Source organism: Aspergillus multicolor, assembly GCF_047715735.1.
Source record: "Aspergillus multicolor strain CBS 133.54 unplaced genomic scaffold BDW74scaffold_42, whole genome shotgun sequence".
Classification (NCBI taxonomy): Eukaryota; Fungi; Ascomycota; class Eurotiomycetes; order Eurotiales; family Aspergillaceae; genus Aspergillus; species Aspergillus multicolor.
This window is the reverse complement of record NW_027395993.1, coordinates 119,081-134,705: the sequence shown is the minus strand read 5'-3', so window position 1 is coordinate 134,705 and position 15,625 is coordinate 119,081. Positions and strand designations below refer to the sequence as shown.

The 15,625-nt window shown below is 38.5% G+C and overlaps 3 protein-coding genes across 3 annotated transcripts; 1 reads left to right on the top strand and 2 right to left on the bottom strand.

Annotated features, from left to right (window-relative positions):
* Positions 1 to 384: 384 nt before the first annotated feature.
* BDW74DRAFT_105053 (uncharacterized protein) lies at positions 385 to 1,730 on the bottom strand. Its single transcript, XM_073721601.1, has one exon. It carries the CDS (start codon positions 1,490 to 1,492, stop codon positions 422 to 424), a length of 1,071 nt encoding a protein of 356 aa, XP_073578751.1. The 5' UTR covers positions 1,493 to 1,730; the 3' UTR covers positions 385 to 421.
* On the bottom strand, positions 1,731 to 2,700 carry BDW74DRAFT_105052 (uncharacterized protein). The gene is made up of 2 exons (XM_073721600.1): positions 2,011 to 2,700; positions 1,731 to 1,951 (listed from the first exon to the last, which is right to left on the bottom strand). Exon 1 carries the CDS (start codon positions 2,670 to 2,672, stop codon positions 2,028 to 2,030), a length of 645 nt encoding a protein of 214 aa, XP_073578750.1. The 5' UTR covers positions 2,673 to 2,700; the 3' UTR covers positions 1,731 to 1,951; positions 2,011 to 2,027.
* Positions 2,701 to 10,717: 8,017 nt separating this feature from the next.
* Positions 10,718 to 15,385, top strand: BDW74DRAFT_171106 (uncharacterized protein; the record flags this gene model as incomplete). The annotated part of the gene is made up of 4 exons (XM_073727260.1): positions 10,718 to 10,922; positions 10,969 to 13,247; positions 13,619 to 13,866; positions 13,912 to 15,385. The coding sequence occupies 4 exons, from the start codon at positions 10,718 to 10,720 to the stop codon at positions 15,383 to 15,385; spliced, it is 4,206 nt and encodes a 1,401-aa protein (XP_073578749.1).
* Between the last annotated feature and the right edge of the window lie 240 nt (positions 15,386 to 15,625).

Below are 15,625 nucleotides of genomic sequence, written 5' to 3'. Positions count from 1 at the left end.
CATTACCTAAAATGACCATGTCCATAAACATAAAGTGTTTATTATGAATAGGACATGGTCCAAAGCCTATAAGCATGTAAGGTTGTAGCGCCTTAATACTAGTACTAAGTACTTAATAAACTATAGACCATGGCCTAAACTAGACATGGTCTAAAGCCTATAACCTGTAAGGTTATAGCACTTTAATACTAGTATTAAGTATCTAACAGACTATAGACCATGGCCTAATTGCTGCACGGTGGCTATCTAAACAGGTGGACCTTCCTTTTATATGCAGGCCAGAGGGTGTCCAACCTTGTGCTCCCCACCGTTCAAAACTCTACGAGATTTAGATTATTATCTTTTTTGATTTATGTAGACCAAGAAGCAAAGAGTCTGAATATTGCAAAGATACGTACAAGCTATAATGGCGCTTTATTGTTCACATCCTACCGGCATCCCCTTCCTCTTCCTCTTCTTCCACTATGATATCCATCTCCCTCGTCTCCGATACAGATTTCCCCCGCTGCCTCTCCTCAGTCCAGGGCGCAACCTCAGGAGCGACCATGTCCCGCTCGGGCTCAGGATTCCTCGTCCTCCTATATCGTGGCCTGGGCTCGAGAATTGGATGGCGAGCACGCCGCCTCTCTCGTTCCAGCGACCTTCGCGACCTCCTATTAGCCTCCTCAAACATCGCCATCTCGCCCGCCGTCCACATGGTATCAAGCACATCATCACCAATAAGCATGACCGACGAGAGAAACTCATATGTATACTCCAGCTGATTCTGTGAGAGCACGATCATTGCCCAGAGATTTTTAACCAACATTTCATCATCCGTTGCCGTTGGCGCCTTGAGTATAGATTTGCGCGGAACATGCGTGCGATGGAGGAGTTCCCGCAGAATTGGCGCAGAAGGAGGAGAAAATGCTGACTGGCCTCCCCTTCCTTCTTCGTACGAGCCCGGGAGCTTGAAGTTAGGGCTACCGCCACGGCTGCTGCTGCTGCTTCGACTGGAACTCGGGCTTTCCTTGCGCCTTTCCCTAGAGCTCATACCATCCTCAGCACCATAGACGTAATTAGGGCTCTCGCTCGTCCGCCTCTGCGGGAACTCACTTAATCCCGGCGCAGAAGCCTGGCGCACATGGTCATCATAGTCCGTGATCCCACCCCAGCGGACACACTTCGCATTATACGGGGCACGGTAGCGTCGAGCGCCCTCTCTGTCGTCCCTGCTACTATAGCCGGGACCCGGACGGGCCCCTTCTTCAGCGAACGAGGGCAATACGTCCTCATCAATCTGTCGGCTTACCCGGCGGCTGTAGTAGGAAAGAGGCTCGTAGTCATAGTCTTCATCGTCATAGTCTTCTTCGCGGTGGCGGCGATGAATTGGTCGTGGTGGAGGGCCGTATGAACCTTTTCTGTCTCGCTCACGTTCGCGGGGACGCTTTGAAGGGCTGACGGAGATGACCAGGTCTGCGAGACGGTCAACGAGATTGTATAGAAACGGCATTTTGTTCCTTAGGTTTAATCTTTATTTCGACGTTGCTAGTTTGGTCAGTTTTGGGATCGGTGTCTGTCGAATAGGTATTGGGGGTTTGGGGCGGGAATTGTCGAGGAAAGAGGCCTTTATATAGGCCTATTGTGTGCAGATTGAATAAAGGACAGGCGAACAATGCCGGTAAGTGATGAAAGGACGCGCCGCGTTGTTGACGGGAGACAAAGATGAACGATTCTTTTGACATTTCCAGCCAGGACAGGCTGATGTGATGCGAAAAGGATTCATTGTATCATTAGAAACAAAGGCACCGAGGAAAGTCCTTTCAGTTTCAATTGAGGTGAAATGATATCAGAATTCCGTCCAATCCTTGTGCTGTGTTCATTATAGACAACTCTTGTTTATAGACAACTCTTGTTCTAGGGATAACGTAATGTACATGAAGGCCCGGCGGATAAATGGAACCTTTGGTATCTAAACAATCGAACCATCAGTCGGCCAAACACCAAATTTAAGGAGCTCAAGACACTCACAAGAAAGAAACTGAGGATTAGATAGTCTCAGACGGATGCCAAGCCCGCGCCTCAGCTTCCTCCTCGGCCTTCATCTGCTTCTCCAGCGCGGCAAAATCGCCCTGGAAGCACCCCTTGACGGGCTCCATCCTCACATCCCAAACATCCTCACTACTTGGACCCGTTTTATACTTAATTGCCTTCCTCCGATTAAAGTCCCGAATGGCCTTCTTCTTCTCCTCTTCCCGCAACCTCCGCGTCTTCATGCACAGCCAGAAGTTCTCCCAGTGCTCGCTACACGACCGTAGCTCTCCGTATCGGTACACATTCACGAATTGTCCGCCTAAAGACTGGCAGAAGAAGGCGTAGTCGAACGCATCGCGGCAGGACCAGGTATCGGGATAGAGGGATTCGGGAGCTATTGAGGATGGCGAGGATTGTTGGTCTGATTTTGATGTGGGTTTTTGTGGTAGCTCGGCCTGGTTGATGTCATTTTTCAAGCTTGCCAATAGCTGTGCGACTTCGACGTCTGTTTGCTCCTCCCTGCTGGGCTTTTGGGGTTGTGCTTGTGGTTGTAATTGCGATGGTATCGGGCTGGGAAGGCCTTCTGGGGCGGGAGATTGAGTTGGTTGGGGCTCGGATGAGTTCTTCGTAGGGGTTGACGAGTTCCAAAGCCAGCCCATTTTGTAAAAGCTCTCCTATCTGTCCAGGATATTGTGTAGAGTTGAAGCGCAATGAATACAATGCTACCGCTCCCGCGGAGTTGAAAAGCCAATGTTTGTTCTGTTTGCCCTGTTTGTCTCCGTGTTACGGCGCTAGCCTCTGTTAGCTAAGGAACAGCGACAGCCAATCAGTCATGAACTAATTGGGCGCGAGATAGTATAATACCGCGGGCAAAATAAGGGGATACTACTATTAGGTTACATAATAATAGCTAGCTAAGAAAAGTAGTAGCCTAGCTACTGTCTTAGTAGCTTAATTACTAAATAATAGCTATGGCTACTGGAGCTATTAATAGCCACCAGGGGATTGTCAGATAAAGCCTGCCGATCCGTCTTAAACCGGTGGGATTTAAGGATATTCTATGCGCAAGAGTAGAAGGTACAAGTCTTAAGGTTAAAGAGCTTATACAGAAGACTAAATAAAAACTAAAAGGTAGGGTAGCTTAGTTTTTAAAAATAATAAATAGTAACTAAAATTATTTAACACTATAGAGACAGTTTTTTAAATATATAATATTTAATAAATTAATTATAGCGTTCTGCTTTAATAAGTATATCTGGTTAAATTTATTATATTACTTTGCTTTAACCAATATAATAGCTAAGAAGTTATTATATTAATACTACTATATTATTATAATTAGTGCGGATAATCACTGGCTCCGGTTCCTAACATGATAACCAGTTACACTGTATTATTATAATAAATTTATTAGCTAGTATTAATCCGCGCTGGCCGTGTTTCCTAATAATCCCCCTCTCTTGGGTTCTTTGTTCCTAAAGATTTTTTAAGTAACTTAGTGCCCGTAGGTAAGTTTTATATATTACCTAAATCCTTTTTTTATATTTTAGCACTAACTTGCGATGCCTTCCTTGTTAATAAATAAAAATAAAAGCTTTATAATCATGTTATAAAGAAGGGCTTTAAAATAGTTTCCCCTTGCAAGTAATATATTAAACTTAATAAATCATGCATAAAAGTAAATAACTTAAGTTATTATAAAAAGTGTATTAGCGCTTGCTAAAAATATGTTATAGCAGAGCCAACATTCTCAGATGCAGATTAGTATTATTTAATTACAGTATAAAATAAAATAAGACTTTAAGAACAAGAGAAATATCTAAAAATTATAGTAATAATAATAAAACTAGCAGAATTAAATACCTAAATAAATTATCTTTAAAAATAAGATAATCTTTTACATAAGCATGCTGGCGACTTTATTATTTATAATATAAAAGAAATAGAAGAGCTTAAGAGGCTTAAGAAGGAGAAGAGAAAATAAAAAAAAATTAAAAAGGCAGTAAAATAGAGTTAGTTAGCTACTATAATAAGTAGCAAGGGCTCTTCTACACAAGATTCCCTTGGTAGTATCCACGCTGCGGAGGCTTTTTCCATGCCTTTATTTAATAACTTTTTTTTTAACTGTTTCCTTGCTAAAATTCCTAAATCTTCTCAGGGCAATTAAAATGCCTGATTAGTTCTTATAAATTATTCTTTAGTAAGTAGCCCTTCCAGCAGATAAAGTACTAAATCTAACCCTTATGCATTTATTAGTCCAGAATTTATTTAACTTTATATTCTTTGTCGGCGTTGGTTACTTTATTATAATTATTTTCTGGATTTAGTGTTAGTTCTAGTAATAAGACATGAAACACTAGGTACACTTGTATCCGTGCCGGTAATAATAAGTAATAGTTATTATTAGTAAGTTTCTTTTTAATTTTAAATAGCCTATATTTCACTGCATTAAGTTTATTACTTGGTTATTTACTCTTAATATTAAAATTTTTCTTTCCCATTATTTATTATAAGAGATAAACTCTCTCTCCCTCCCTTAAGAATGGCATGTCCTTATGCTTTTTATTATAATAAAATTTTATTCTTTCCTTAGCCCACCTAATATCTTGTGCAAGTAATTTATATAGTATATTTAAGTGCTTAACTTGTATTAAGGCTAATTTTAATCTTTTTTTAGCTAGTAATAATATTTATATTATTCTTGGGTTTCTTCCTAAATTCGCATAATAAGGCGAGATATTTGTTATGGCATTTTTTGCGTTATTAATAGCAAACTGTGCCATTAGTAGTATTTTAACCTAATTATCTTGGTTCCAGTTAAGGTAGTGTTATAAGTATTACTTAATTAACTATATTATCCTTTTTGTTTATCCGTCTGATTATTAATAATTTACAGTTAACATGTCTTAACTTGTTCCGCATGCTTCTATAATTATTTTTTAAAACTTAGATATAAATAGCTTGTCTCTGTTAAATATAAATCTTTTTAGTAGTCCAGTTTAAATAAATACTTCTTGCAGCATTAGTAGCGCTAGTTTCTCTATAGTAAGATTCTTTGCAACTAGTCTAATAATTATATATTTTATAAGTTTATATATAATAGTAACTATATTAGTATAGGTAAGTCCTATAATAGGATTTTTAAATAGCGGTAGCCCTGTAATAAAATTAATAGTAATACTTTCCCAAGGTCTTGTAGGGATATCTAGTATTTATATTTTCCTATATAGCTGGTGTTAAGATAGCTTGTTCTGGTTATATTTATTATATTTTATAATATAGTCTCGGACCTGTTAGTGCATTCTTAAAAAGAAATATGCTTGTTAAATCTTTTTTATTATCTTCTTAATTCCTTGGTATCCTTCTAATAATAAATCATGGTATAATTTAATTACTTCCTAAACCATGCTCTAAGGTACTATAATTAATTTATTTTATAGGAGTAGTTTATTACTTTCTTTCTTATAATAAGCTCCCTAATTCCATGCTTAAAATTATTTATTATCTTGTTATCCCTTCCTGAGTCATGCTAGGAACTTATAATTATTAATTATATATATAGCAGCTAGCTTGGCATCCTAGTTAAATCTAAGAATATTTTTATCCTTGTAAAAGATATTTATCTTAGGGTTTTTAACTTTAACCATATAATCTAGTCTTTAACTTAGCGCATCCGCGGCGACGTTCTTTTTTTTATTAATATGCTTAACTTAAAAGTTATAACATAATAGCTGTTAAGCCTATTTAATTTATTATTTATTAAGTTTTTTTATTATTATAAAATATGTTAAGTTCTTGTGGTTAGTTTAAACAATAACTTTGTGCTTTGCTTTTTAAAGGTAGTGTCTCCATTTTTTAAATCCTTTTATAATTACTAACACTTCCTAATTATAAGTGTTATACCTTTGTTTAGTATTTGTTATTTATCATGAAAAAAACATGACTAGTTATAACTTTTTATTTTTATTTATTTATTTAAGGACAATTCCTATGGCTCCTCTAGATGTATTTATTTTTATGTAGTATTATAGTTCTGGGTTATAGGGCTGTAGTATAGGCGCTTTTTTAACTTTTTTTTAATATCCTGTACTGCCCTTTCCTACTTTTATCCCTATACAAACGGTTTATTATCTTGTAATAGTCGGGTAAGTAGTTATGCGTCGCGCGTGTAGGCAAATAGGTATTCTTATATATATCCTAAAAGTCCTAGGAATCTTTTAACTCCTTTCTTATTTATTAATATTAGGTAACTTAGGATTTTTTTTACTATTTCTTACTTAATTTTTTATTCTTCTGGTGTATATTTCATACCCAGGTATTTAATCTTATTTATATTAAATATATATTTATTAATACTTATTATAAGTCCTGCTTTTATTAATGCTTGCATAACTTCCTTTACATGGGTATTATGTTCTTCCTTAGTCTTAAAGTAGACCATAATATTATTAAAGTAAATAATAATAATTTTATTTATAAACTTTCCTAGTATATAAGTTATATACCTTGTAAATTTAGCTGGTAGTCACTTTAGTCCTATATATGCAATAACCCATTTATATAACCCTATATTTATAAGGAATGCTATTTTGTGGATATCTTTAGCGTGCATTTATAGGTTATAGTAACCCTATTAAATATTAAAAACTATTAAAATCACGGCTCCCTGTAAGAGGTCTCTTTTTTATTTTATATATAGTGCTTGGTTGGCATTATTAATTATTACTTTGTTAAGGAGGTAATAATTAATAACTAATTATTTATCCTTTACCCATGCGCCTTTTCTATCTTTCTTCGGCACCATTATAGGTCTTAAGAATATATATAATTTTAACTTATAAATATATCCTGCTTTTTTAAACTTATAAATAAATTCTGTTTCTACTTATAGTTCTGCCGGCGATTTTTGGTACTGTTACACCTGCGGTAACTTTTCTCCAGGTATTAAGGGTATTACAGCTTTGTAATAGCTATTATATTGCGGTAATTAGTAGTTAGGTTTTATAAATAATTTAATATATTCATGGTATTTTTTAGGAGTTTTTTAAGCACTCCGGCAAGTTCTTTTTTATATTCTTTTTTAGGCTTTAGTTATACAGCCTCTTGTTATATTTTAGTTTTTATTAATCCTAAGTTATATATTACCTTTTACTACTTATTTTTATCTTGCTTCTTTTAAGCCTTCCCTAATGCTTCTTTAGTAACTTAAATCTGCGTTTTTTATTAATATTCCTTTTATATTTTTAATTAAGCATTATTAACTAGCACTTCTTTAGTTATCTAGTTAATATCCGGGTTTTATTAAGTAAGCCATGTTATTCTAATAACTGTATTATAGAATCCCTAAGGTATAGTTAGTATAACTTTAAATATAATATTCTTAATATACTTGCTACTTTTTATTAGTATATTATTAGTTATAAGCTTAGGTCCCTGGTATATTAACTTACCTTTAAATTTAAAAATTCTTTGGTATTCTCCTGTAAGCTTGGTTACTAACTGGTACATTTTAATAAATTCTTTATTAATAAACTATTTAGAGTATCCTAAGTCTAGTAGGATTCTTGCATGTTTTTTATTTAATTATACTATAATAATAATTAATATATTATTCTTAATCGCGAAGAGCGTAACTTCTTTCTGGTGCTAATAATAATATTATTATTGCGCTTTAGCCCATCTTGTTGGTTGGAACTGGCCTGTCTTTTAGTGGAATATATAATATAAAATATTATAATTATAATAATTAAGTTTTGCGTGGTTTAGGTGTCCTGCCTTTATTTCTGTATAACTATATTTACTATTACCTAGAGGGTAATTATAGTTTGGTCTTGTGATAATTTTTAGTGCTTGTGGTTTTTAGTAATATAGTTCCTTAATTTTCCAGTGCTATAAACACTTATTATTATAATATTTTATTTAGTTAATATCTTAGTATGCCTTCTTGCTTAACTTAGGATAGTATTTACAAGAGTAATTTTTTATATAACCTAAGATTTTATTATATAGGCTTATTTCTTATTTATTTAACACTTATTTATATTTTTCCGCGAATTTAATATTAACATGCCCGTGAGCGGGGCATTTTAAGAATGTTTATTCTTTATATTTATTATACTTTAATATATAATCCTGCCATGTGTGGCTAGACTCTTCCTAGTAGACTACTCGTGCTGGTCCGCAGTTATAAGATTTATTTTTTTTAGTATTATTACTAAACAGGGTTTATATTTATGTTTCTTAAGTCTTATAGCAACTTATAACTATTTTATTATTAATTAAAACTATTAAAGGTGTATAAAACTCTTTTTTTAATTTTAAAGAAATCTTATTACTTTCTTGCAAGTAATCTTCTTTTTAATCCTTAAGAGGCTTATTCTTAGGTAATTTATATTTACTTAATATTATACTTAGCCTTTTTTTAAGACCCGTGCAGCGTCCTGCTTGTTTTTCTAACTTGTTATTAGTAATAATATTAACTTTTCTGTTTTTTTTTTTTAATTTTAAGTTCTTGCGTGTTAATATTAATACTCTTAAGTATTTTTTTATTAATTTTCTTAAAGTCTTTTGTATTCTGCTGGACCTTTTTTTATACTTGGCTAATTTATTTAGTTAACTTATTTATAAATTATACTAATCTTTTTTATTACTTTATAATATTCTTAAGGATATCTTCCTCCGTGATGTCCAGGAAATCAGGTTTAGTTATTATATAGGCAGTGTATATTTATAAATTATGGGTGGCTGGTTTATAATTTTAGCGCTTTGCTTAATAGTGTTTCTTAATATATTTAATCTTTTTATATTTAAAGTATTTTTTTTAAATTACTTTTTCTCCTTGCCATCCTTCTGTTCTCTAGTAATAATAGCAGTATTTATTTTTATATCTTTATTCTTATTATATCATGGGTTCTGTTTATTTCGTCCTGTCTTATGCATGTTATTTTACTGTTTCTTATACCAACATTTATTTTATTACATTTTTATTCATGACACTGCTTTAATAAGCTTATTAAGAGTTTTTAGTAAATTATTAAGCATAACTAGTTAATCCTTGGTTCTGCTTCTAAGTCCTTTATAATATTTTAACATAAGAGCTAACTTGTTCCAGGTTAAGTTTAAGGTAATTTAATAAAACTTTATAGTATATTTACTAATAGGTTATTTACCTTAGTATAATATGTCTATTTTACTTTAGGTAGTTTATTTAAGGTTTGGATTACTAAATACCTTAAAGATTTAGGCTTTAAATTTTTTATAATCCCTAAAGATCTTCTTAGTTATTGGCTTTTTATTTTTTATAACCTGTTCTTAAAAGTCTTGCATGTATGGTTTAAACTAATTAAATACAGGTCCCTTAAGGTACATGCCTGCAAACATAACTTTATTGTATTTATTAGCTCCACTAAGGTTATTAATATGAATGTGCATATTTATTAATATTAGATAACTCTGCAGGGATAATTTCTTACCTTTAAAAAGTTTTACCTAATTAATTTTAAGTCCTTTAAAACTTTTTAACGCATGGATTTTATTAGCTATTATAGTAATCACTCCCTTTATATACTCCAGCTTTTAAGTAGGGGTAGGGCGGGCTACAGTAGCCTGCTGTGCCTGAGGAGTTTAAGTGCCCATAATAATAATAATATTTTTAAATCTCTTATGCTAAGGGTTTGTTATTATTAGATAAAGCCTATTAATTTATCTTAAACTAGTGGGATTTAAGGATATTTTGTGCGCAAGAGTAAAAGGTATAAGTTTTAAGGTTAAAGAGCTTATATAAAAGACTAAATAAAAACTAAAAGGTAGGGTAGCTTAGTTTTTAAAAATAATAAATAGTAACTAAAACTATTTAACACTGTAAAAATAGTCCTTTAAATATATAATATTTAATAAATTAATTATAGTGTTTTGTTTTAATAAGTATGTCCAGTTAAATTTATTATATTACTTTGCTTTAACTAATATAACAGCTAAGAAGTTATTATATTAATACTGCTATATTACTATAATTAGTGCGGATAATCACTGGCTCCGGTTCCTGACGTGACAACCAGTCACACTGTATCATTGTAACAAATCTATTGGCTGACATCAGTCCGCGCTGGCCGCGTTCCCTGACAATAAGAATACTTATTCTTATATATATATTTAGTTTACTTTTAGTTCTTTGCAATTAATATTATTTACTTATTATTATTACAGAGTAAACCTTTACTAGTAATTACTTATTTAAATTACTTTATAGCTATTACATGTATATAGTAGTTAGCTATATTTTTAATTATAAAGCCTATTAATAAAAGGCCTTATAATATAATATAGTATTAATATTTTACTAGCTTATCTTAGTTATTAATATTAACTATTATATATTTAAACAGCCAAGCCTTGTGCTTTTCATGTACACATAAAATAAGGGAGAAGTATCTAAGTTATAGTTATCTAAATTACAAAGCTAGCTACAGGGCTTGTACAAGAACCTACAGTTAGTAACTATCTTACTAGTACAGCAGGGTAGCCACGTGACACTCCGCCGTCTAGCGCTGTAATCTTGACTGTCATACCGATACCAAAGCAAACCGGGTTCTCAAACCTTAATCGGCTGGTATCGATCCTTGACGTCACTCATCGCAAACGATCGAGCAACTTGACTCTGCCATCGCTTGTTCTGCGTTTCCGACATGCTTTCATCCTCGCCATCATGATGCGAGCCCTTTTGGCTGGGAGGGCGTCCCACGGTTACCGGCATTTGCCATGCTGGCGAAACTCTCCTGCTTATCGGGTTCCATATTTATACTCTGCCCGACGGGCGAGCACTACTAGTATCACAGCCTCGTCGAACGTCAGCTCACTCGAGACCGGGCATATTGAACTCAGTGATAACGAGGGGCTGATTTTTGTCAATAGTGAGTCTTCTGTTCTTATGCAGACTTTGGGTTTAACAGAATATAGACATTTTCCCACCAAAACTTCAATGGTTGCTGCTGTTGGGCCCTCTTAACGGCACAAAGTCGTATGAGAATGCGCTGAAACGCATCAACCGACCACACCTTGCAGCGTCAGATCCACTGCATATTATTCGCCAAGTATTCCCTCAGGGCCTGGACATTGATATCAAAGATGTTATCCCACGATTTCGCGAAGGCGGCGCCTTTGTGAAGTATGCTCGCAAATCAGGGGCCACGGACCACGAAATCGAGGCCTCCATCAGGGAGCATTTGGAAAGGCACCCTATTCGGCCATGGTTCAATCCTTTCCAGCAGGCAACAGTTGCCCAAGTCCAGGGCAGGCCGTGGATTGAAGACCTGTATCGCATCCCCAGTCAGCGTATCCGAGTTGAATTCCATCCCGCTGCACCGGAGGGTTCCCCGGCAGAATTATCCACCGAGGTTCTCTATTCAGTATTTCGCAGATATGGCAAGCTCCGAGACATTGAAAGGCAGCCCCCGGACTCCAAAGTTACGCCGAGATATGCATTGGTGGAATTCTCTCGACCTAGCAATGCGGTTACGGCCAAAAATTGCGTTCACGGGTTCACCATACCCTCCGAAGGAGGTGGAGGCAAGTCGGGTACACGCGTGAAGGTTAAGTATGAGCGGAAGATCAGACTCTCTATGATCAAGGACTGGCTCTTGAGTCATCCTCGTCTAGTCATTCCCGCTGTCGCTGCTCTCATTGCGGCCGTCACTGTCACCATCTTCGACCCGATACGCACCTTCTTTATTAAGATAAAGATTAAGGCCACCCTCCACACAGAAGAGAACAAGTTCTTCCAGTGGGTTCGGTATCAGATTAGCAAAGCGAATATATACTTCGGTCAAAGCAAGTCCGATGTCCGAGGACTGTCGGCAATCTGGGAGGATCGTCAAGGTGATATTGAGCAGCTTCATTCCTGGCTGACTGAGAGCGCGGAAACGTTCATCGTGATACATGGCCCGCGCGGTTCAGGGAAGCGCGAACTAGTTCTCGACCGCACTTTGAAGGACAACAAGTACAAACTTGTCATTGACTGCAAGCAAATTCAGGATGCCAAAGGCGACACAGCAAAGATTGCTCGGGCAGCTAGCCAAGTGGGCTACCGTCCGATCTTCTCTTGGATGAACAGCATCAGCAGCTTTATCGACCTTGCGGCACAGGGTATGATTGGTACCAAGGCAGGATTCTCCGAGACACTGGATGCTCAGCTCAGCAATATCTGGCAAAACACCGCCGTGGCCCTCAAGAGTATCACATTAGAGAACCGCAAGAAGACAGACACGGACGCGCAACTCTCTGATGAGGAATACCTGGAGGCCCACCCAGAATTGCGGCCAGTGGTAGTCATCGACAACTACCTGCACAATAATCCAGAGGCTACCAGTGTCGTCTATGACAAGATTACTGAATGGGCTGCAGGCCTGGCGACAGGGAACATTGCACACGTCATCTTCTTAACGACCGATGTCTCTTTCTCTAAGCCTCTAAGCAAAGCTCTGCCGAACTCTGTCTTCCGAACGATCTCACTAGGCGACTGCTCTCTTGAGGTTGGTCGAAGATTCGTGCTCAACCACCTTGAGTACGAAGCAAAAAGCAAGCACAAGGACACACAGAACCAAGAGGACCTGGCAGAACTCGATAGCTGCATCGCTGTATTAGGTGGACGTCTTACCGATCTTGAATTCATGGCGCACCGTATCGAGGCTGGGGAAACACCCCGGGGCGCTGTCACTCGCATCGTGGAACAATCAGCGTCTGAGATACTGAAGATGTTCATCTTAAACCCCGAAAACGATTCACAAAAGTGGAGTCACCAACAGGCCTGGCACCTGATTAAGACGCTCGCTCATTCCAAGGATGGCAGCGTACCCTACAACCACGTCCTTCAGTCCGATTTATTCAAGTCCAATAGCCAAGCTCTCCGCGAGCTCGAGCAAGCGGAACTTATCACAATCGTCACAGTGAATGGCTCGCCGGAGAGAGTCAAAGCTGGTAGACCAGTCTACCAGGCGGTGTTCAAGCGACTGACTGAGAACAAGAACCTAAGTAGCCGCTTAGATATTGAGGTGCTGGCGCAGCTCATCAGCAAAGAGAACAAGAGCATCGGAACATATGAGGAGGAGCTTCTCCTGCTCGGAAAACTGCCGAAGCAGCCACGAGAGCTGACAGGGAGGATTCAGTGGCTGTTGCAGAAGGTGTACAGCTCGCAAAACAAGATTGCGAAGTACGAAGCCGAGAGTGCCGCACTCCAGAAGGTGCTGCAAAGCCAGCACTGATGATACTCCTATACAATCCCCTTATTGTATGATCATGACATGCGACTGTATATAATTGACAAATAAATTCAACTCTGTAAATAAATTTCATCTCATTGTTCTAATTTTGACTATCTATTGCTGATGTCAGCTGTAAATTACCGTATTACTAGTACACACTCAACTTCCAAGATTCCAACTTCTGGCCGAGTCTCTTCCTTCAGTAGCGAGAAATTTCTGGATATCTCACATTCGATGTGTAGACCTATAGACTTCGTTTCTCTCTCATAAATTCTCTTTTCCCGGGGTCTCCCTACCCAGAATCTCTGGGCCCCTACCCCTGGTCTCCCGTTGAAGTTCCTTGAACAGAGAACATGATGAACGTGATACAAAGAGCATACGGTGCGCTACAGCTGAAGGACGTGGCTGTGGCTGCACTTTTCATCTCAACCTGTGCTATTATTCTCACGCGCATCCTCACGGGGCTTCAAAGCCAAGCAGGGAAGACAAAAGACACAGCGCAACTGCGTCGGCCTAGGGTAGTGCCATATTGGATACCATGGTTTGGCCACAGTCTATCATTCGCTCGAAATCATATAGAGTTTCTAGAGAAGACGCGGTTAGTATAATATCCTCGCTCTATGTTCCCCAGCTGACTGTGTAGGAATCGGCTAAATGAGACTGTATTTGCCATCGTGATGGGTGGCGCAACGCACAATGTTGTCATGTCGCCATCAATGATCAAGTCCGTCTTGACATTTAGAGGCGTAACAACTGCCCCTCTAGTGCAGCATATCTCGAAGAAGATTCTCGGAGACCGGCGTGTCTTTGAGAAACTGAATAACGCTGACCACCATGTTTTCGTTCACAACATTCCCAACCAGTTCATGCATGAGCCATCACTGTCTCAGACTTCAACGGCGGCTGCCAAGTTCATCCAGAGGGAAACACCTAACCTGGTGACTTTCTCGGCAGCGCCCATTGACCAGATGATGTGGGAACGACCAGCCGATGCTATTGTTGTTGAAGGAAAAGGTCAACTCTGCGAGGTCGATTTCTTCAAACTTATCAGGCACTTTGTTGGCACTGTGACTACGACATCTTTGTTCGGCCAGGCCATTTTGGAAACATTCCCTACTTTACTCCAAGATGTCTGGAGCGTTGATGACCAATTTTCCACTTTGTCCATGGGCCCGCCTCGCCATTTGACTCCGGGGATATCTGCAGCTTATATTGCCCGTGATCGACTGTTGGATGCTCTTGCAATCTTTCACCAAGCTTTGCTACTCTGGGATGAAGGGAAAGACCTTGGGATGGAGTTTCGCGACCTACGTGACCTCGAAGATGTCTCGGAGCCGATCAAAAACCGGGTGCGCCAGGCGAAAGACCTGGGCTTATCCCCGCAGGACAGTGCTCCGGCACATCTAGCCTTATTATGGGCCATGAACGGGAACTCGCCTAACATTGTATTCTACCATCTCCTACGCTTATACGCCAATCCGACACTCCTGGAAGAAATTCGCAAGGAGATTGCTCCATCTGTTAAGGTCTCGAGACCGACGAGGGAGGAAACCGGCTTTCCGATTTTGGAAGCACCTCGACTGTCTATTGACGTCGATGGACTCTGCGGTTCAAGCGAGATGCTCAAAGCGAGCTTCTACGAGACTTTACGCTTGGACTCAGCAGGGCTTTCTTTCCGGCAGTTGACTGCCGACTTGACTCTGACTGAGACAGAAGAAGAGGCCACAAACGCAGGCCGGTCAACACCGCAGTCATACTTCCTCAAGAACGGCGAGCTGGTAGTCATACCCCATGGTGTCGTACACAATGACCCCATACAGTTCTCCAACCCGGACCAATTCGACCCTCTTAGGTTTATTACCACCGACCCCAACACCGGCCAGAAACGTGCAAAGTACGAGACCATGACTCCATTTGGGGGCGGCATGCCTGCATGCAAAGGACGTGCTTTCGCGGAGAAGAAAATCCTTGCTCTCTCTGCAGCTATTGTATCCCTTTGGGAGATCGCGCCGGCAGATGGGAAGGAACTCCAGATTCCAGAGCACAAGATATCGAGTGCTGCATTTTTGCCGAAGAACGACGTCCGGGTGCGGATATCGCCGCGGTATCCTGCGTGATGTACATAGTTTGCATGATTAACTACGTGGTTGTATATAGAGGCAATGATACCTAATGAAGTAGCGCGAAGACCCCAGAGAGTGCGGGGAAGTACCCCAGCTCTAGAGCCACTAGATGACTCTCGCGAATTGACAACTTGCCGATACCAAGCAGACCCCATTTACCGGGGGGAAGACCAATGGGAGTTCATATCAACTAGCTGGAAAAGAATCCGATGCTCACGGACTTGCGCCGATAGA

Coding starts and splice junctions, on each gene's coding strand:
- BDW74DRAFT_105053 (XM_073721601.1), bottom strand. CDS start 1,492: ATGCCGTTTCTATACAATCTCGTTGACCGTCTCGCAGACCTGGTCATC.
- BDW74DRAFT_105052 (XM_073721600.1), bottom strand. CDS start 2,672: ATGGGCTGGCTTTGGAACTCGTCAACCCCTACGAAGAACTCATCCGAG.